The sequence below is a fragment of the Sarcophilus harrisii genome, chromosome 1, assembly GCF_902635505.1.
Source record: "Sarcophilus harrisii chromosome 1, mSarHar1.11, whole genome shotgun sequence".
NCBI lineage: Eukaryota > Metazoa > Chordata > Mammalia > Dasyuromorphia > Dasyuridae > Sarcophilus > Sarcophilus harrisii.
The window spans coordinates 5,416,489-5,438,173 of NC_045426.1; the positions used below are offsets into that span (position 1 = coordinate 5,416,489).

General features: G+C 46.4%; 1 protein-coding gene across 1 annotated transcript in view; it reads left to right on the forward strand.

The window, feature by feature from the left end:
• The window catches only part of GLI3 (GLI family zinc finger 3), a 247,667-nt gene that overhangs the window by 157,256 nt on the left and 68,726 nt on the right, over window positions 1–21,685 (forward strand). Inside the window, exon 5 of the mRNA XM_003762657.2 lies at window positions 14,415–14,620. Within this exon, the coding sequence (XP_003762705.2) occupies window positions 14,415–14,620 (206 nt within the window). The remainder of the gene's footprint in view (window positions 1–14,414; window positions 14,621–21,685) is intronic.

Genomic DNA, 21,685 nt, shown 5'->3' on the forward strand with positions numbered 1-21,685 from the left:
ATAAGGGGGATAAGGCTGGAAACTTAAATCTGAATCCCAGAAGAAGGAAGCTTTTTAAAATTCACTGGACAATCGGAAAGCCCTGAAGTTTCTTAAGGAAGGATATGGACCGACTCATGCTCTGGAAAAAGTCACTTTGGCAACTTTGTGGAGGATGGAGCAGAGAGAGGCTGGAGACCAAACTACCATTTCAGTAACCCCAGCGAGAGGCGAAGAGAAGGGAATGTGTCTGAGACGTGTACAAAGGAGGAATCCAAAGAGTGGGGACTGAGGGAATGTTGGGGGTAAGGGGAGCAAAGGGTCAGATATTGCTCCTGGGTGCACGGAGCAATCGTTTGCAGGCAGGTGCACAGAGAATCTTGTTCCTGTCCATCGGTGCTCCCTGTAACATAGCTCCTCCTCCACTGCTGACCTGCCCAATTTCGCCTCCCCCCACCGTGCTCTCGTACCCAGTGCTGCGGGGATCTCGTTCCTCCCTCAGGCTGTTTGAAAATCTTTCTGTGCCTTCAGAGAATACTCAGTGACTCTCCAACTTTGCCACGCGCATTTAAGGAGACAACAGTAGAAACCCTCTAGCCCGTAGCCTGCTGTGCCCTCCCAGTGGTGCCAGCCTGCGCGTGGCTTCTGGCCTCTCTGACTGACCTTCCAGAGACTATTTTCCCACCTGCCCTAATGGATACGTCTTGTAGTGAAGGGTCGGAACCCTGAGTGCTGCCGTCGCCCCAGACACCGGCCCGGATCCTCGCGCACAGTCCCAGGCTGCAGGCGGCCCGTTGGAGGCAGGGCCGGTTCTTTGTGCCCCCGCGCCACTATTAGTCTGCTCCGCTGTAGCACCAGCCTATGTTTAATTCATCTCTCCTCTCTGTCTCTCTGTCTCTCTCTCTCTCTCTTTCTCTCTGTCACAGTCTCTCTCTCTCTTCCCCTTCCTCCCTCCCCCTCTCTCTATGTGTGTATGTGTATATATTTAATAATAATCCTCATGATAGCTGCCAGCATCTGTGCAAACTTAGGAAGCACTTTAGATTTATGGTCCCATTTTAACCTCATAATCCTGGGAGATGAGTACTATCATAATGCCCATTTTACAGCGGAGGAAACTGAGATGAAAGTTAGGTGAGTTACCCAGGGTCACAGTAAGTATATGAGGACAGATTTGAACTCAGATCTCCCCGGCTCCAGGACTGGCCCTTTCCATCGCACCATCATGGATGCTACTTCATGCCCTTGCATTATTTTGGCTTTGTACTTATTACTGGCGATAAAATATATAAATTCATACAGTCATATACATTTGGATTAACAACATTGGCAATCACCAATCAATGAATCAAAAAGCATTCAGGAAGCATTTCCAAAGTACCAGACACTGTGCTAAGCAATGGAATTGCCAAGAAAGACAAAAAAAATAGTCCCTCCCTTTTAATTTACATTCTAATAGGGAGCCATAGCAAACAAAGAAAACAGGGGGGAGGTCATCTCAGAGGGAAGGCTCAAGCTTTGGGGGGACCTGGAAAGAGCTTTTGCAGAAGGTTGCTTTTTATAAAAAATTGAGAACTTTCTTTTGCAAGTTAAGAAATGACCTGCCAGAAAGCCTTCCCTGCTACACAGGCCTGGACCCCTTTTGTTTCTGTCTCAGTACATCCTGTGCTTTTATTGATACCTAGCACATAGTAGGTGTTCAGGAAATGATTCTTCAATAAATGAATGGCTTTCAGAGCTTGAAAAAAAGGAAAATAAAGTCTTTGTCAGGACTCTTGTAAAATGGAAGTAGAAAACATGTTATTCTCAATTAGTTAAAAGCACCTTAGGTTTTCTGGGGCTCATTGATCCCAGAAGGAAACCCTCCTTCTCCAAGGAAGGATGATGATGTCATTGCTTCTGTTCCTGGAGGAGACATGAGTTCTGGGGGCCTGAGAATCCCTTTGGGGCCTTGGGTCACTGAGAGCTTCTCACAGCCTCACCTCTGCCTCTGACCAGTTAAATGACCCCTTGAGCCTCCTGGTCAAAGGTGAGTGCGCGCCCACCATGCTGCCTGCAGTCCGCCTTGCTGCCCATTGCCAAAGCTGAGGAAAGGAGGCCCTGGGGTTGTGGGCAGCACTGTCAAACGTGGTTCCGGCTGCCATTTTAAGAGGGCATTGATGGGCTGGGCAGTATCTGGGAGGGATGATCTATATAGTGAAGCAGCTAAGACCCCCTGAAGGAGCCGGAGTGTTTGCCACCGAGAAGAGGATCCCAAGGCCGTTCAGTATCGACGGGCTGCCTTCTGGGAAAGGGATCGGACTCCTTTGGTTCCAGAGGGCAAAGCCAGGAGCAATGGCAACGTTAGGCTTGAGATGAGGAGGAAATCCTGCTCCTCGGAGCTGTTCAAGAGTGACTGGACCCTTTGGGATGGGGATGGTCCCTGTCACTAGAGCTCCCCAAACACTGGCTGGATGAACGTTTGAACACTAAGTATACTGGACAAGAGAGTATTAGACAGACATTGGACCAAGCGGATGTTCGAAGTTCTGTGAAATTTGGGGAGCCCACAAATTTCTGTGGGTCCTGTGGGCACCTGGGAGAGGAAGCGCAGCTTGGAGCAGTCACAGCATACCCCAACTTAAAGGCTCATTTTCTTTGATTATTTTAAATTAATTATCATTTATTTTTTCCTCCTCCTCCCCATTGACTGAGGGAGGAGAAAGGAGAAGGAAGCCAGAGGGGGTCCAGTTTCGCTGCCCTAGCTGACATGTGCCAACAAGTGAATAAATGCTGAGGCTCAGCCTATCGCCCCTTTGATCCTAGCGCTGATCAGAGCACACTAGTTTTCTTCTCTCCTTTTTGAGCTCCTTTTCTCCTTTTTTGGGGGGAGAGTTAGGCAGCAGAGGCCAGAGTGACCTTTCTCTGGGCTCTGGGGACGCCCTTCGCCAGCTCCCAGCTGGCTCTCCAGGCTCAGTCCCAGAATATCCCAAGGAGGCCGATGGAGGCTCAGCCTTTATTTCTGTCCCGCCTGGTCCCAGCTCCCCTCTGTCGGCTGCATTTCTGCAGGAATCCCAGGGCCGGGCTGCCAGGCCTGTCAGCCCCTGTGAGGCTACCCTGCCCCGGAGAAGGCTGCCCTTGGCCTTGGTCAGCCAAGTCTCCCCCAGAACCCACAGCTCTGGAGCCCAGAGCCCATTCGTCAACCTCACCAGTGAGCAGGCAGTGCCATAACAGGGGAGTGCAACAGAATCATCACCTGTCTTATAACTGTCAAGGGAGCCCCCCAGAGCCCCTGCTGCTCCACTGATGATTGTGGGAAGGCTCAGAGAGGGGAAGGGCCAAGGCAGATGCTTAAAGCAGGATTCAAATCCAGACCCTTTCTCTCTAAACCCCGTGCTTCTCCCCTCGGTCCCATCAGCTTGTCCAATGGCTACCACTGCCCTCCCATCCCGGGTGACCCCCCTGGACGTTTCCTTCCCCAGGGGGCAGGGACTCGCTTTGATGCCTAAGGCCCCATCCATCCTAGATCCACATCCCTGACAACCAGTGACTGGGGCACAAATAAGGAAAGGGAGGCAGGTGGAGGAGGAGGCCTTAACAAGGCACTGAGGAGAGAGGAATCCTGGAGGGAGGAGGCCCGTCACCCCAAGAGAACCCGCCTTTGGGGCACACAAAGGGAACAAAGGGAAGGGGAGAGCAACGCGTCAGCTAACAGTAGCTCCCTCCCCTTGATTCACTCAAGGTCACTCATGACTTTTATGGAGCTCGAGCCTCCTCCTGGGAGAGAGCCAGCCTCCAGTCACGGGTTCGAGACTGGCTCCTGTCCCGCATTAGCTGTGTGACCTTGGAAAAGCCATCAGAACTCTCAAAGCCCCAGGAGCTTTGGTTGGACCAACTACTTTGCTTAAGGGGTTTCCTGGCAATTTGGGATCCAATCCCTGGGAGACCAAGACCAGACTTCGGCTCTACTTGTAGCTCTGCTACCGACAGTGTCTTTGTGGTCAATCACTTTGGCCTCTGGCTCTTGGGTCCTGAGTCATAAAATGAGGAGTTTGCTTTGGGCTGCGCCAGAGACTCCAAGAGAGTCCATGGCCCTTCCAGCTCTCAACTTCCACAGCAACGGGACTTGGCCAATGTGCATACTGATCCTCTTCTTTTAAATACCCCTTTTTTTTCCATCTTGGAGCTGAAGTTTTCCACATGTGCTGTTCCCCCACCCCTTAGTATGTGGCCTTCTTGAGAGCTGAGACTTCCTACTTTTCCTTTCGTATTCCCAGGGATTAAGATGCTTCCTGCAGATGGTGAGCCCTTAATGCCTTTTTCATTCACTCATTCATCTTCCCTTGGGGCACCTCTTCTCCACCTTCCAGATTGCCCCAACGCGACATGTAACCTGGACCCCCGGCAGAAGCCTCTCGCTGAGGCCGGTTCTGTGTGAGCACCTCCCACACTCAAATAAAAACCCTTCTAAATGCCGGCTCCGTTACCTTTTCAGAACATACAAACCGACTGCTCTCTGGTCTGAATTCCATAATGCAGAAGCTCATTTTTACCCCTTCTCCTCAGAGGAATGGATGGATGGATGGATGAACGAACGGACAAGTGCATGAATGAAGAAATGAACCATTGAAATAATGAACTGAGTTCCGCCATATTGATTCCATTGGGGCACAGAGGAGGCGGTTTCTCTGCCTCGGCAAAACGGGGAAAAGTTTCCCCAAAGAGACAACTTCAGTGGCTGAGCAGGGAGGGAAGGTTGCTGGGTGGTGATGTATGAGGGCCCGCGCTCGGCAGCCCAGCCACTCAGAGGGCGGGAGCGGCTCCGTGATTAATGGTGTTTATATTTGACACAGGCTTCCTTTATTTATCTGCAATACAGTTTAGCGATTTTTATCAACCTCCTGAATGAAAAATATTCCGTCATACCAATATTGCCGTGTAAATTGAGTAGAGTCACTTTTTATTCTATCTTCCCGCCTTATCATCCACACAGTAATTTTCTAGCAGGGGTTTGATATGGAAAAGCTGGATTTAGCCTTACTTGACACAAAGCCTCTTCAATTTCCCCTAAAAGTTCAGCCTGCTCTTAGAAATGTGTATGTATTTTTAAACTCTCTCTCTCTCTCTCTCTCTCTCTCTCTCTCTCTCTCTCTCTCTGTCTCTCTCTCTGTCTCTCTCCTCTCTCTGTCTCTCTCTGTCTCTATTTTTCTGTCTCTCTGTCTCTATTTCTCTCTGTCTCTCTCTCTGTCTCTCTCTCTCTCTCTCTTTCTCTCTCTCTCTATTTTTCTATCCCTGTCTCTCTCCCCTATCATCCTCTCATTCAAGCAATTTCAGGATTTTGAAAGAATAAAGATAAAAAGCTCAGACCAGGATGGGGAAAATGCGGTTAATGGGAAAAGCTCCAATCCCTGGAAGGCGGTCGCAGTCCCGGCTGCTTTGGCGGGGAGCTTGGGCTGAGCACTCAGGCACGCTTGTGTAGGCCCACTTTCTCCTAATCAATCATCATCCAACTCCAATCAGCATTGGGCCAGAGCCGATCGTTCATCCTGGGAGTAATTTCAAAGTTGAGGCTCGTAATGGACCCGTCCAGGACATTCGTCACTACAATAATAGAGCTAATGACGCCCCAACTAAGGAAAGGGAGGAAAAATAAAATCCATCTCCTCCTTGTGATATACAAGAGACTCGGGGGCAAATGGACACCTGCCTGTTCGTTTCTTGACCGGTGAAGAACACTGATTATGGAATGGATGGAAGGGATGGGCAGTGACATGCTGGTGATGAACTTTAAATTAATTAATAAATCAGAGGTCTGCCCGTGAATCTGGCTTCTCGGGGGAAGGTTAAACGTTAGATATTCTGTGGGAATGGCCGTCTCCCAGTTTTGGCCGGAATGCTGGGCTCCGGGTTAGGAAGCCCTGGCTCTTAATCCTAACTCTGACAGTGCATTCACTTAGCCTCTAAGAGCCCCAGTTTGCTCATCTGTAAAATGGATCTAGGTCCCAAAGGAATTAAAAGGCTTAATGAAGATTATATCTAATCAGAAGCTTGAAAGCTATAACATAGGTGATTCTGAAACCAGCCCCAGCATCCCTGTGCTGCTCACAAATTTGGGGGGTGAGCTCCAGTTCTTCACGGTGAGACATGAAGAAATAATTCTCACCCCAAATGCCCAAGGACGATTAGTCCAGAGTGGCGCTCAATAATTGTCTTCTGCAGTGTTCTATTGTTTCATGCAGAAACTCTTGGTTGCCAAAGGAGAGGGAGGAGGAGGAGGAGGAGGAGGAGGAGGAGGAGGAGAAAGAGGGAGGAAGTAATGCTGAGGCTTTGTGATTCCCTTGGGAAGCCTTTGAGACTTGGTTTACATTCTCTTATTCATGGGACTCCACTCTTCAGATCAAGATTGCTTTCACATTTCCCTCCAAACTATTATAAAGAGAAACCCCAGGAAGATGTAATTTCCTCATCTAAAAAAAAATGGACTCGGTGTGCTGACTGGTATGGGTTGACCTCATGCTATGGAATGGCCCTTCTCTCTCTTTTTAGGAAAATGACTAAGAAATCCCTCCTCCTCCTCCACCCCCAGTTCATCAGTCAGTCAATCTACATTTATTAAGCTCCTGCTTTGTTCCAAGGTTCTTGTGAGGTGGTAGACAAACAAAGACCCAGCCCTCATGGATCTTACATCCTATATAGGAGATAATGAAGGTCCATACAGGGGGCCCTGACCCCTGGATAATCTAGGTGACCTGCTATTTAAATCAGTTTGTGGCCCTTGGCTCTATATGGGACCCAAAGCTGGGGGAAGTAAGACTATTGAAGATCCTGTTTCTCAAAGATGGATCCCAATCCCTAATAACATCCCTGATAATGACTTCTATCACCTTCATTATCTCTGAAAGGATCCTCTTTGAAGGAATGAAGAGTCATGGGTACTTTGCCTGGACTTATGAAGAGGGAGTGCCCAGATAACACTCTACCCCCCCAAAACACCCCTCAAACTCTTTAGCAGACAGGCCTGAGCTCTGCCAGCCAGACTATTGCTGCTGATAGGGGATTTATTCCATTATGTCATTGAAGTCCCTGTAAAAATATAAATTAAAAAATGATGTCTTGGGCTCTCCTCGGGGCCCGGAATTCCAGAGGTAGCCGGAGGGGTTCTGCCTGTCTGCGCCCCCTCCTCCACCCCCAGCACACCTGCAAGCTCAGCCCAGCATGCGGCGAGTCTGAATAGTTGGAGCCCAACTGTGTGTTTCTAATTAATTATTTCCACCCCATATCCAAGACTTCCTTGCTGTGAGGCCCTTCTCTTCAGCTCGAGACACTGGCCCCAAGCCCTGCAGATGTAAAAATAAAATAAAAAAAAATTACGGTCTGATCGCCATTTATCTTGATTGTCCCGTCCTCCCAGTGGTCAGAGAAGCCATAGTTTGCCCCGAGAGTCTCGGCTCCTCCCTTTTGCGTCCTTGGTCCTCTTCAACTGGAAAGACCCTTAAACAGTAGGTGGGCACTACAGTCCCCACTACAAAGATTCTCTTAAAAGAAGCCAGCTGAGCTCTGCCTAATGACAAATGGCGTGCCAGAGCTCTGGGGGATGCAGCCCTAGTGAAGGGGAAGTGCCATGCCATCGGAGATGGCCAGAGGGGGATCCTTCTTCTGAAGGACCTGGCCCCCAGGGAGGGGCCGTGTTTGCCTTCATTATTCTCATTCCACATCCTCCTCTTTGGGTCCAGCATTTATGTTGGAGAAATCGAGTCTATTGGCATTTTTCATTTGTTTGTTTCTACCCTCTGTGAGCCATTATTGCCAATGGGATTGATCAGACTCCAAACAGAATGGCCTCAGTAAAAAAACAAAACAAAACAAAACAAAAATACAGGTATACTCATTCATAGTTGGTAGAATTGAAAATCGGCCATAAACAGCAAAAGATGGAAATAATCCTACCCTTGCCACCAAGAATTTCTTTGTTAGGAATAGTCCCTGAATGTACTCAAGAATAATAAACTTTTCAACATTATTCATAAAATTAAAAAAAATAGAAAGTCTTAACATCCAACAATAGGGGGATGGTTAAATAGACTATGGCTCATTGAGTTTATAAGCAACTAAAAGTGAGAAGCATGAATGATACAAAGCAATCTAGGAAGACCCTTGAAATAATGCAAAATGTGGGGAGGGAAAAGAAGGAAGCAGAGCCAGACAAATATTATTTCACAGAAACTGTCTCCATTTCAGAGAAAAAGAGAGAATGATCAAAGAAAGAACCCTGATGGAAACAGAGACAAATGATGATGAAATTGTATTTAAAAACTAACAAACTTAATTGTTTGGATGAATCCTCAGTCATCAGATCATAATGAATTGTTTAATGAAGATGGATAAAAATCTATCATTGTCAGTGTTTTAGAAAGAGTTCCTTGTAAATCAAACACTAGCTTTGGCTTCTGTGATTTACCTAGAATTGATTGAATTGCTTTCTCTAATTCTGTGTCAGAAGGAAAAGAGTAAAAAAATAGAAATTCAATAATCATTAGCTGAATATTTAGTGGCGCTGGCTTCTGCCATAAATGACTCGAGTGATTTTGAGCTCCTGGACACCCTCAATTTCCTTGATGCTGTTTTGAAATATAGGGACCCTATTTGAGGGCGGATGTTGATAAGCTTCTTGGGTATGGCTTGAAACCATATCCCATGAGGACAGATGATAGGAAGTACAAGCATTTAGCCTGAGGAAGAGAAGACTTGAATGTGGGGAATCCTACTGGTCTTTGGGTATTTGAATCCAATCAGGTACAAAAGAGATTAGACTTGTATTGCTTGTGCCCAAGAAAGGCCAGTAAGGAGCAAACAGAAGACGGGATTTGACTCAACTGAAGACAGAATTGGCTAAATAATGAGAGCTGAGCAAAAATAAGAATCTTATTGGAGAAGTAGGGAGCTTCCATACTTCTGGAGGCCCTCCAAAGGAAGCTGAATGACTCTAACCAAGGATATTGTAGAAGGAAGCTGCCTTCATGTAGGAGAACAAGTAGATGAACTCTGAAATCTCTTCCAGATTCCAAAATCCGATGACTTCCTAATTTATTCCTCCTTTTCTTTGCTGAAGTCCATTTCCAGTTTGTGGAATGACCTTGAGAACCTGTAGCCATCATGATGGAGCCCGAGCTGGCTGGAGTAGAAGAGGAAAGTGCCTCGATTTGGTGTACCTGGGCCTGCCATCACAATGTATTTTATATCTCTTGAACTCAACATTGATTTCATGCAAAAGTCACACTCTCCCCAAGTCGTCGGATTTGCCATGTGGAAGTAGAAAGAGAGGGGAGAAAGAAATTTTTCACAGATGAGTGAAGTTACAGTGTCTCCCTATAGTTAATTTTTCTTTTGAAAAACAACAAATTGGGATCCCTTCAAAGACTACCACCCCCTTCTTGGGCTTGTGAAGTTATAGGTAATATTTAAAAGATGCTTGAATTAGTCAGTGAAAGATATGGAATTATTTATCATTTTCTTTTATTCTTCACTCATAGAATGGCCAGAAAGGCAAACCATCTGAGCACAAAAGTGGATGGCTTGGTCATATGATCAGAATCCAGGATGACCATTGACCAGATCATGTAGATTATTGGTATCTATGAGATATAAAGAGATAACAAGGAGATGTCCCAATATCCTTGTTGATGGTGGAGATTTAAAAAAAAAACAATTATATTCTGGGTCTATTACAAAAATATAGTTTTGGAGTTTATTGATTATTTTTCCAGAGGGATATAAAGTCCCTTATTTGTTCTCAAGAGCATTGAGGGATATGGTTCTCTCTCTTTTTTAAAAAATATTTTTAAAATTTAATTTAATTTAAAATAAAAAATAAAATAAAAATAGTTTAATTATATATTTTTATATCACAAGGCGTCAGGGCCTTGTGCCAAGGGCCAAGGAGAGAAAGTTACTCTCTCTGGGGAGTGCACTTCCTTGTAGCCATTTGCTTTAGGTCCTGACTCCTGATGGAGTTTGGACGTCCAAGCTGCATAGAACAGCCTTTTGGGGGAAAAGCAGGAAACCTGTCTCCCATGAGTATTTATGTTGTTTCCTTGAGCACCAAGAATCTTAGCTTTTATTTAACCAAAACCAAAGCAAAACAAAATAACTCAGACAGTAGATTTTCAGTAAGAAAATGTCTAGAACCTTGAAAGCTCTGCTTCTTCAGAGAGATGGCCATGGCCTTTTTTCTTTGCCTGCCCTGGATTTCCCTTGATCAGAGGCTTCAGCCATTGCAGAATCTCCCAGAGGGAAGAAGGCAACCGAGAGGTCATCCATCCCAACTCCTGCATGGACAAGAATCCCCATAAAATGGGATGGACAAGTGACTCTGGCCCCTGCCTGAAGATGCCCAATGCAGGAGAAGGTTACCTGCCAAGGCAAGCACGCCTGATTCACGCCTCCTCCAATTACTTTGCAACCAGAATCCCCTGCTCTCAACTCTTAAAGTGAATTTTGTCTGTAAAATTCTAGCAAGTTCCTGGTGATGTTGGGAAGTGGAAGTTCTACATAAAACCATTGAGTGGATGCTAGAAAGGGTCTTAGAGGTGATCATTTAGTGAGAATCTTTTATTTTGTACATGGGGAATCTCAAGCCTGGAGAGCTTCAGTTCCTGACTCCGAGTCCCGTGGATGATAGGCAAGGGTTAGAGGTCTGGGTTGCATGAAAGGCATGCTGGGCGTTGAGGTACAGGGTCTCAGTTCAAAAACCACCTTTTACACTTAAAATCTGTGGGACCTCAGGGGAGCCACAACCCCTCCGTGCCTCCATTTCTTTGTCTGTAAAATTCAGGAAGGAGGAGGGCTGGCTGACCTCCATGGCTTCTCCCAGTTCCGCACAGATTTATGATCCTTTTTTCCTTTGTCAACCCAAGATGACAAAAACATAGCAAGCCTTTATTTGTTCCCTGGCTGCAGGACCCCCATATGGAAGTGCAGGCTTTTTAAAGGCTTGTCAAATATTTACCAGTTCTAGTTTATAATGGGTCCTATAAAGCTGTCTGTCCCTCATGTTGTCTTAGAGGCTTTGTTGCTGCCCGTGCTAGTCCCATCCACACCACACCCCTTCCCGCCCCCAGTCTTCTCTCTGACTCTGGCCACTGAGCTGGGGAATCTTCCCCAAAACACAAACTGACTTTTGGGAAAAAAAAAATAATAAAATTCCTGCTGCCGCCTCTCCCTCCTTCCTCCCCTCCTTCCCTTTCTCATTCCATCCCTTTCTTTTTCCTTCCCTTTCATCTTTCTTCTACCTCTTCCTTCTATATTTCCCTTCCCTCCCTTCTTCCCTTCTTTTCCTCTATTTATCTCTCCTTTCCCTTTTCCTTGCTCCTTCCCTCCCTCCTTTCCTCCCTTTCCCTCTCCTTCCTTCTTTCCTTCTCTGAGTACTTGGTAATTGATAATGAATCCACCCAAATTCTGGAGTTATTAGAAAATACTCATAATCAGAAAATTCTAATACTATTAATTTTTTAAAGAAATGAAAAAGCATCATTATTTAGTTTTTCGAAACCGAATATTGATTACCTTGGATGTGGAAGAACTCAATGAGAATTAGACGTGTGTCAGCTTACGGAAAACAGACTTTCAATATTGCTTTAGGGAGTTTCTGAAAAGTCTTTACTTAGTGATGGAATTCCTAAGAAAAGCTGGGATTAGGAGCATTCTTAAGTCAGCTGCTGCTGCTATTGAGGAAGAGGAAGAAGTGGGAGGAGGAGGAGGAGGAGAAAGAGGAGGAGGAGGAGGAGGAAGAAGAGGAAGAGGAGGAGGAGGAAGAAAGAAGATAGAAGATTTGCTTTTGAACTCATTAGATACTTGTTTTAATCCTAACTCAGACATTTATTTTTTGTGGTACATAGAGAAATTCATTGGACTAAATTCTGCCTCAGTTTCCTCATTTGTAAAACTAGTATAATAATAATGCCTTCCTCACAGGAATATTATGAAAATGAAATAAGATGACAAAGGTAAAGTCTTTACAAAACCTAAATTGCTATAAATAAACCCAGCTATTACCATTATTCAAGGCAGTTAGATAGTAAAGTAGATAAGAGAAGATAAGATCAGGAAGAACTGAGTTCAAACTCAGCCTTCCACTCTTACTCATTGTGTGATCTGGGACAAATCACATAACCCTGTTTATCTCAGTTTCCTCATCTGTAAAATGAGCTGGTGAAGGAAATGGCAAATCACTTAGTATCTTTGTCAAGAAAACCCCAAATAAGCTCACGGAGAGTCAGACAAAAGTGGAAGAAATGATCATTGATGATGATGGCAATTATTTCTACAGCAGATTTGAAGAACTTGGCACGGGGCTTTTCCTTTAAACTAGCCAAGAGAGCTCGGTAACAAAGAGATCTCAGGACTGAGCCACAGCATATCTCCAGGTGGAGTTTCGGGGTCTCTGCTACAAAGGAGCATGAGTCAGAGCTTTACTACGCACTTGAAAAAAGTGTTTCTATCAGCAGGTAAATCTAATGGTGAATAAAATGCCGAGGTTGGGAGTAGATTTCAGGTTTTGTGCCACTTATTTTTTTTTTTAAATAATGAAATGGATACTCCTTTGCATGAGATGGGGTGAACAGGATAAGTTGTAAAGTCCTTTCCCATCATAACTCAATGGCAGTCTTACAGCCAATATTAAACACCTCTGCTTGGCCCTTCAAGATGATTTTGTGGGAGTCTGGGAGAGCTGCTTTCCGGGTATGGTTTTTGTTATCCTCAGCTCTGAAGGAAGTCATCTGGGTCCGTCCTCCCCTTTGCTGCCAAACTAACTGCTATCACAAGCAAGTATTTGGCTTGCTGAGGCTCAGAATGAGGGCGAGGCAGAAAGACACAGGTCCAGGGAGAGAGACAGAGAAATAGGGACTAACAGAATAATATATATATTATATTAATATAATTACATATATATATATATATATGTATATATATATATATATATATAGAGAGAGAGAGAGAGAGAGAGAGAGAGAGAGAGAAAGAGAGAGAGAGAGAGAGGAAACACCAGAGACACAGAGCAACACATGCACAGAGACAGAGAAACAGAATGAGGGAGAGTAGACATCCTCTCCTTCTATCCCACATCCCCTCTGCAAAAGTGGAGGGGAAGTGGACAAACCAGTGTGGGTTTCCATTCATTATGGTTGCTAGGCTGAGCCCTCAGTGGGACTGGCTTTTCCCTAGGAAGACTTCCTGCCAGGTTTTGGTGAGCTCTGCATTCTTTTGGGCTTTGAAGTGGAATTGGCGGGTTTGGAGATGGATAAAAGTTCTCTCTGCCCCACCTTGTTCTTCTGTTCCCTCTGAAACCCAGGCCCTCATAGGAATTTCCCGTTCCCTCTCAGTCTTGGGGAGGTCAGGGGTCCCCCGAAGTGCTGAGCCTGTCCCAGCAGCTCCCATGGATCATTTGCCCAAAGAGTTCATCGTTGCCTCTCATTAAAAAAAAAGGCATGTGGTTCTGAGCCAGTCGGCCCTTGGAGACCAGTGATTCCGGGCCCCTCCTGTGGGCAGAGACACTTGAGAAGGGGCTCAGGTCTGTTCCTCTCATCAAAAAGTTGTAAGAAAAGAAGCTAGCTTTTCTCATCAAATGAGATCATAAACTCCCACCTGAACTCATTATAGTTGGGGTCTTGGTACGATCCAGGGCACCCCATTATTTTCTCCCTGGCTGACCCCCAAAGCTCAGTTATGGATTGTTTCAGAAAGCAGCTAATTAGGGAACAGCATTAAAAAAAGAAAAGAAAACAAGTCCTGCCTGCAGAAAATTACCCAGATTGCACCACTGCTGGGGAAGACAAAAATGTGCGTTTGAAATGGTGACCCCGGCATCGCCGGCTGGCTTTCTTCTTGAGCACGCCGATGCCCCGCGGTCGTGCCCTGGACAAGGCGGGCCAGGCGCCCACGGGCACCGTTACGGGATTCTCGGGCAGGGCCCCTCCTCCGGTGCCTCTCCCAGACATCCAGGCTCTGGGACAGAGAGCCTGGGACGCTCACCTCCCACGTGTTCCGGACCCCGAGAGCTGAGTGCCAGTTCTCTGATTCTCTCCAGAGGACAGAGCATGAGAGCAGACTGGTGGTGCAAAGAAACATGGCGTCAAGGAGAACGGACGGGGAACAAAGAGTGGCAGCTTGGCTCTCAGAGACCTTTGACTGGTTCTTTCTTCACTGGGCTGTGCTGCCATGCTTGTTCTCCTTTATCCTGGTTTCTGAACCAAATCATGGGATTTCCCAGGGGTCACTTCTTTTTCCTGACGTGAGAGAGCCCAAGAGCCAGTCTGAGGTTCCTGCAGGGACTCCGGGGGCTTGTGTTGCCACGTATGGACGCCTGAGCTTTCCAGAAGTTTTAAATTTATCATTTTCCCCCTGGTATAGCCCTCTCCTTACTGCACATCATAATGTCTCTCTCTCTCTTTTTATTCCAGGCCTTCTGCCTTATCAAGTAGCCCAACGTACTCCGACCTGCCCTTCATCAGAATCTCCCCCCACAGAAACCCCGCAGCCACGTCTGAGTCTCCTTTCAGCCCCCCGCACCCGTACATCAACCCTTACATGGACTACATCCGCTCCCTGCACAGCAGCCCGTCTCTGTCCATGATCTCGGCGGCCCGCGGCCTCAGCCCCACCGATGGTGAGTTTGTGACCCACAAGGAGATTGGTGTGTGGTCTCCTTGCACTGACCTGTGGGCTTCTCTGGGGCCTTTTTATGTTCATCCTCCCCATTACAATGTGAGCTCCTTGAGGGTAAGGACCGTCTTTTTTTGTTTGTTGCTTGTATTCCCAGTGCTTAGTATAGTACCTGATGTACACACTTAATAGGTAAATGTTCCTCCTCCCTCCCTCCCTTCCTCTTTCCCTTCTTTTCTCCCTTCTCCCTCTCTTTAATTCTCTCTTTCCTTCCTTCCCTCCCTTCTTTTCTCCCTTCTCTATCCTTCTACTTCTCCTTTTCCTTCTTTCCCTCCTTTTCTCCTTCCAATTTCCATCCTTCTACTCCTCTTTTCTTCCTTCCCTCCCTTCTTTTCTCCCTTCTTCTTTCCTTTCTTCCCTCCCTTTCTCTTTCCCTTCTTTTCTCCCTTCTCCCATTTCTCTAATTCTCTCTTTCCTTCCCTCCCTCCCTTCTTTTCTCCCTTCTTCATCCCTCTTCTTCTCTTTCCTTTCTTCCCTCCCTTTCTTCTTCCCTTTTTTCTTCCTTCTTCATCCCTCTTCTTCTCTTTCCTTTCTTCCCTCCCTTTCTTCTTCCCTTCTTTTCTCCCTTCTCCATCCCTCTACTTCTCTCTTTCCTTCTTTCCCCCCTTTCTCCTTCCCTTCTCCATCCCTCTGTTCCTCTCTTTTCTTCCTCCTCTCCTTCCCTCTTTCTCTCCTTTCTCACATCATTTGACCTTTGACATAAGAAACTCAATGAATTATTTGAGACTAACTCTGCCCAGAGAGCAGGGCAGGGGTTGGCTTTTCCCCCCTTCTCTTGATCCTTGCATATTTCAAGGATGTGTTTGTGTTTCTTTAATAGAGAATAAGACCTATTTAAAAAATCAAAATGTGTTTCTCCGCCATCAAACAATCAGGAAGCATTTACTGTGCACCTACTGTGTGCCAGGCACTGTGGGAAGTTCTGCTCTCATTCACATCACATCAGAACGTCCTGTGTTCTTGTTGGGCAGTAAATGGAAGTGGCTCCTGGAATCATAAAAATTCCGATGGGGTTCAGAGCAGCACATAGTAGGTCAAGTGCTGGACAGCGCACCTGGGGACCCGGATTCTAATCCTGCCTGTAAAGCCCAGGGCCTTGGCTCTCTGTCCCCATTCTCTGTTCTGTTCTCCACCCAGATTCCAAAGTGATTCGCCTCAAGCTCAGGTTTATCTGTCTCTGCCAAATTGATTGAACTCCAGGCCTCTGATTATCTCTAAGATCAAAGAGGAGCTTCTTTCTTTGGCCCAAGAAGCATTTCACGGCCCCATCTCTTGCATCCCATCTACCCCTGGCCCCAGGCCTTTGCACCGTGTGTCTCCTGTTCCCAGAATGCCCTCTTCTCACGACCATCCAGATGGGGGACTGGAGAAATGGATCCTGCAAAGCAAAATCCTTCAAATCCCAGCGCCATGCCCCCGAGAGACCTTCCTTGATCCCCACCCCCAGCTCTCCTGCCACCCTGGAAAAATCCAGTGGAACACTTTTGTGCGCCCCATCTGGTACCTGTCGCTGCTGCCGATTATCTCGTAAACTCCTTTGTGTCCCCTTCTCTTTTATTTTCTGTCCCCCTTGGTCAGCGGCGTGCCCGGGACTTGCTGGGCTCTTCCTTAACAAATGCTTCTTCACTGCTCTCACATGTGTGTCCCCCCCAAGGCTCACTCTTCCTCTGGCTGAGTCTCCCTCAGTGTAAGGAGGCCCCGAAGGGTCCGAGTCCCAGCCAGGGGGCTTCCTGAGGCCATTCAACTAGAGGCAGCTCTTCAGTGTCATTTAGCAATTAACTTTTTTCTAAGAGAATATCTAAGAGATGGTCCACGAGACGCTATGGCAGCGATCATAGGAAAGTAGGATAGCATCCCCGGAAGTCCAAGCCCGCTCCCCGCCAGGACTTCCCAATGCAGGGGACACTTAGAGACCCCAGGGCAGCCACAGTTCGCATTCTCACGTTTCTCCCAGGGGCAGCCCGGCTTTTTGGAGAATGGGCCACGGGGTGGGGACAGAGGTTCTGTGCCCACAAACTCTTTGCCTGGAGAGATGGAGCCCTGAAAATATGGCCCAGGCGGGGATGAGGATGGAGCAGAATCCTCTGGGTCATTTTCTTCCCAATAAGGGAATCCCCCTGCCTCCTCCGGCTGGTGGCTGCTGTGTGTTGGGCTGCAGTCGCCGGGAGACAATGTGTTCTCCAGGGTCCTTCAGCGTTCCCACCGAGGGCCTCCTCCCGGCTTCCTCGACACGCGGCCCCTGCGCCGGCTTCCTCGCTCCCCAGGGGGACGGTCCGGAAGGAGAGAGTGAGATTCCTGCCCTGCTTTTCCCATGGTTAACTGGGAGAATGGCGGAAGAGAAGCTGGAAACTCCAGGAAAGGAAGCTCGGATCACGATGACATCCACAAACAATAGGAGGGGAGACAGAGTAGCTGAAGGGAAGTTAGGACTGGGGCTGGGGAAACCGCAGCACTTCCAGATTTGGTGGGTTTTGCCTCCAGCTCGGTGTAAATCATGGTCCTGTTTGCCCTTCCCCTGCTTTAATTATACAGGGTAGGAATGAAATGGATTTAATTGTATAGCAGCACTTTGATGGCCAAGCTTGGCTGCTTCCCTGCCTCCCAGGCAGTCAGCTAATAAATAATAAAATTAGGATGGCTTCTTTTTCTCAGTCTCACATGTATTATCTAAGTCTCATGGAAGCCCCTGGAGATTAGCAAGCTGGGTATCGCCAGGTACCATAGGAAAGGGAAGCCCAGACCTGGCATTCAGAAGCCCCGGGTTCAGGTTCTCCCTTTGACCCTTAACAGCTGTGTGAATATAGGCAAATTATTTAGTCTTTTTGGGCCTTGGTCCTCCTGTCTGTAACATAAGGGGGTGACTGGGGCAGCTCGGTGGTGCAGTGGATAGAGCACCAGCCTTGAAGTCGGGAGGACCTGAGTTCAAATCTGGCCTCAGACACTTAACACTTACTGGCTGTGTGACCCTGGCCAAGTCACTTAACCCCAACTGCCTCCGCAAAAAATCCCCCCAAAAAGTGAGGGGCTGACCTCAGATCAGAGATGTGTAACCTTTTATTGTATAATCAGTTCTTTTGGGGATCCAGTCAAACCTCAGAATCCTAAAAAGAAACCTTAGCTTTCAGTTGGAGGTTGGTAAAAAGAGAAGCTTATTTTTTCCCCACCCGGGGTTCACAGACCCACTGAAATCTACCAATGAGACCCTGGCTAAAACCCCTGGGCTCTTGGACCCTCCTAGCTCAAGGCCCAGCTCTTCTTCTGGGAGTTGGGGCTCATAGAAAACCCCTAAATTAGGTAGGGAGGAATGGACCAAATCGGAGCTTTGGGAGGTGAGAAAACCCAGCTAAAGGGGGGCAGTGATCCTCTGAGATAGCGGAGAACACTCCAGGCTTAGGTTTGTCTCCCCTCTGACAGTGACTGCACATACATCTGTGAGCGAGTCATCTGAGCCTGGATTTCTCCATTTGTAAAACAGTCGCCCCAAGAGTGCTCTCCTCATTGGGCTGTTGGAACGAGAACAATGTAAGGAAGGCACCCTGAAGCTTGGTTTCCATGCATGGAAAATGCAGGCAGAATTAGGGAACCCCCCCTTTCCTTCTCCTCCTCTCACATCCCCCAGATTATTGCCTGCCTTCTACCTCAGCCCTGTCACACCTCCAAAATTCGCTCTTTACCTCGCCAAGGCTGACCCTCCATGCACACCAGTGACTCTATCCCATTCCATCCCCTCTCCTCCAAGAGATGCCTCCTCTGTCATCCTGATTCAGCCTTTATCACTGCCCTCACCTAATCTTTAGATCCATCTAATCTTATAAAAATGTTTAATATTATAACTAATTTTTATATATTACTCCCAAGTCACTTCCAGAATCCAATAGGAACTGCTCTCTTTGGCTTTGAAAGCCCCCAAATTTAACTTTGCCTCTTTCCATGGACTCCCCAGGCCAGCAATGAAAGCCCCCCCATAGATTATCTTTTTAAACTCTGCTTCTTTCCATGGACTCCCCAGCTCAGTAACCACAGGCTTCTTGCTATGGCTCAAACATGACTCTCAGTCTTCCATTTCCCTTCCTCTGAGATGGCTTCTCTTTGACACTCTATGTGACACATTCACATATGTGCTCGGTTGCCCCTCCACTAGGATGGGGACCTCTGAATGCAGAGACCGCACTTTTGCACTCTAAGAACTTAGCCCAGTGCAAGCACATACAACGAGCAAATGTATATTCTTGTCAGGCAACTGGGTCCACAGGGATCCAGGTGCAAGTGGATTTTTCTCCCCCACTTGAAAACTTTCCAGGTTTTTACTCTCACATCCACCCCAGACTTTAAAATCCCAACAACCTGACTATTGTGAGGAAAATCGCCGTTTTGTCGGGGCTCTGTTCCAGTGGCCATCTCCACTCGCACAAAATGCCGTTTATCTATTGTGTCCTCCCCGCGGGCCTTTATGGGGTTGCTGTGGGTTTCTTCCAGGCCAGGCAGCCAGTGTTATTGTTAGTTAACCCAGACACTTATGTCAGAAAGCTCAGGAAGTATTTTAAGTGTGTCTGGAAAGATACTCTGGTTGTCTACTGCGGGAAGAAACTTTCAAACCAGTGGCTTGAGATAATGAGCTACTTCATCCTTCTTTGGCAAACATATGTTCTTGCTTGTTAGAGAAGGCTGGAGCTGATTGTGTTCCTCTCAGACACGAATGGAATTCTCCGCAAAGGCTAAACCGAGGGGGCTTTTTGGGCTGGGGGTTATTTTGTTTGAATTTCCTCCTTTTGGTTTTCTCTCATCCTTTCCGGGCACTTTAATTTCAGATCAAAGAAGGAGAATTGCCTGAGAACAGAGTCCATAATTGGGGAACATTTTTTGGTGACTCTCCACTGGTCGTCCTCTGACACGAAACCACAGCATTTCCCCAAAGCTGGATAAAAACCACTTATTCTGGTCTTGTGATTATCATTCTGAGGCTTCACGTTGACATGCTAGCAAAAATACTGTATCCTCCCCAAGGAGCTAAGCTCGATGAGGGCAGGGCTGTTTTTGCTCTGATTTTGAAGCACTAATTAGCATGGGATCTGGCTCACTATAAGCACTTGATGAATGTTTATTTTTGACAGCTCTTCATGGGAAACCTTTCCCCCTTTCCCCCCTTCATATTGTGTATTTTGGCCCAAAGTAGAGACAGAGACAAAGAGATGGGCGAGCCTAACCCTTAATTCCTTCTAGAAGGGCAGCAGAGATAGGCTGAAATATGAATTTATATCCCTGCGGTACTCTGTATCTGCCAAAACTTTCTGGATCTTGTTCCACTTGATCTTCACACTTGAGGGAGAGAGTGTGCAGATTTCCATCCCCGTTTACTCCGGGGCAGTTGTAAAATAGAGATCCTCCTGTCTGGTTTGCTGTTCTTTTGTGAAATAGCACGTCCGTGGTGTTGTTGTATGTGAAAAGTTTTGTTAATTATGGGAGGCCATATGGGAGTTATGGAAACGGGAGGTGTTTCCTTTGCATTTGCGGAAAAGTAAAATTTACATATAAATACATGTGATGACCGCATTAGCTCCCTGGATGCCTTAGAATCAGCTGAGTCAGGATAAGCAAATGGTCTTGGTCTTTATTCTTGGTCTTAGAGCTAGGATAGAATTGGATGGAAGCAGAATCTCCATGATCCTGGCTAGTCTTACTCCACCCCTTAGGCCCTCCTACAATTCTCTGTATACACCAATCATTGAGCCAGCACAAAGTAGTGGGAAGGGCCATTTTCCAAGCATGTACTTATAGAGTTTTGTCCAATCGGTAATTAGCCTTAAGTGCCCAGCTGTCCGACCTCAGTGCATCGACTCAAGAGTTTGAGCTCTCTACAACTACATGTAATGCAGACATATTCTGTGTATATAATACACATACACGTGTTATGTACATATGTTGTTGTCTGCTCTTTGTGCTCAGAGAGGACCAAAATCACATCCCGATGTCGGGGTCAAGGGACACTGTGTCTGATCAGACTAATATGGGCTTGCAAGGCTCTAGCAAAGACCGGGCACAAATATCCCACATGAACATTTGGGATGGAAATATCTACAGACATAAGCATCTTCTCATGGAACGTGAGATCACGAATGGAGCTGTGTGCTGGTCGGATGATTTTTTGTGACATAATTCAAAGAAATGCCCTATAGGGAATGACCATATCTTCTTACATTAATAACCTGCATGAATGGAAAACAACCAACATTCACAAAGTCTAAATTTTCCATAGTTTTCAATCAGTTCATAAACAAAGTTAAGTTCTCGCTATGTCCCAGGCATTGTGCTGATGCTGCAGATATTAAGGCATGGCCCCTACTCTCAATAAGCTTACTTTTTTTCTTGTATTGAAAAGAATCAAGCTTTTTGTTTATTTGTTTTTAGTTTATTTCTTTAGTTTATTTTTAGTTTATTTCTTTAGTTTGTTTTTAGTTTATTTATTTAGTTTATTTGTTTTTAGATTCATGTAACAAATAGTTCTGGACAGCTAAATGGCACAGTAGATAAAGTGCTAGAACTGGAATTTGTACACTCTTGTACTCTTTGTACAATTTGTACTCTCACTCTAGCTGTGTGAGCCTGAGCAAGCACTTTTTGCCTCAGTTTCCTCAACTGTGAAATGAACTGGAGAAAGAAATGGCTAATTATCCAGTATCTCAGTCAAGGCTACCCCAAATGGGGTCAAAAAGAGTAAATTCAATTCAACACTAACAACAAATAGTGTCTTCAATACAATCCTCATCCAAATCCAAATGATGCTCTGGACTGAACCTGCTTAATAGCATCACTATATTCTCATCTGTTTTAATTTCTTAAAAAAGGAGTTTGTTCTTGTTCATATTTACTCTGGATTCACTTAGCAAACACTTGATTTACGGTGCTGAGCATCAGTGTGCTGTTATTCTTTAGTCCAGGGTGGGTACAGAAATCGGCACGTCATGGCAGAGGTGTGTGAAGGAAAAAGGCTTTACTAGGCTGGGACACAGGA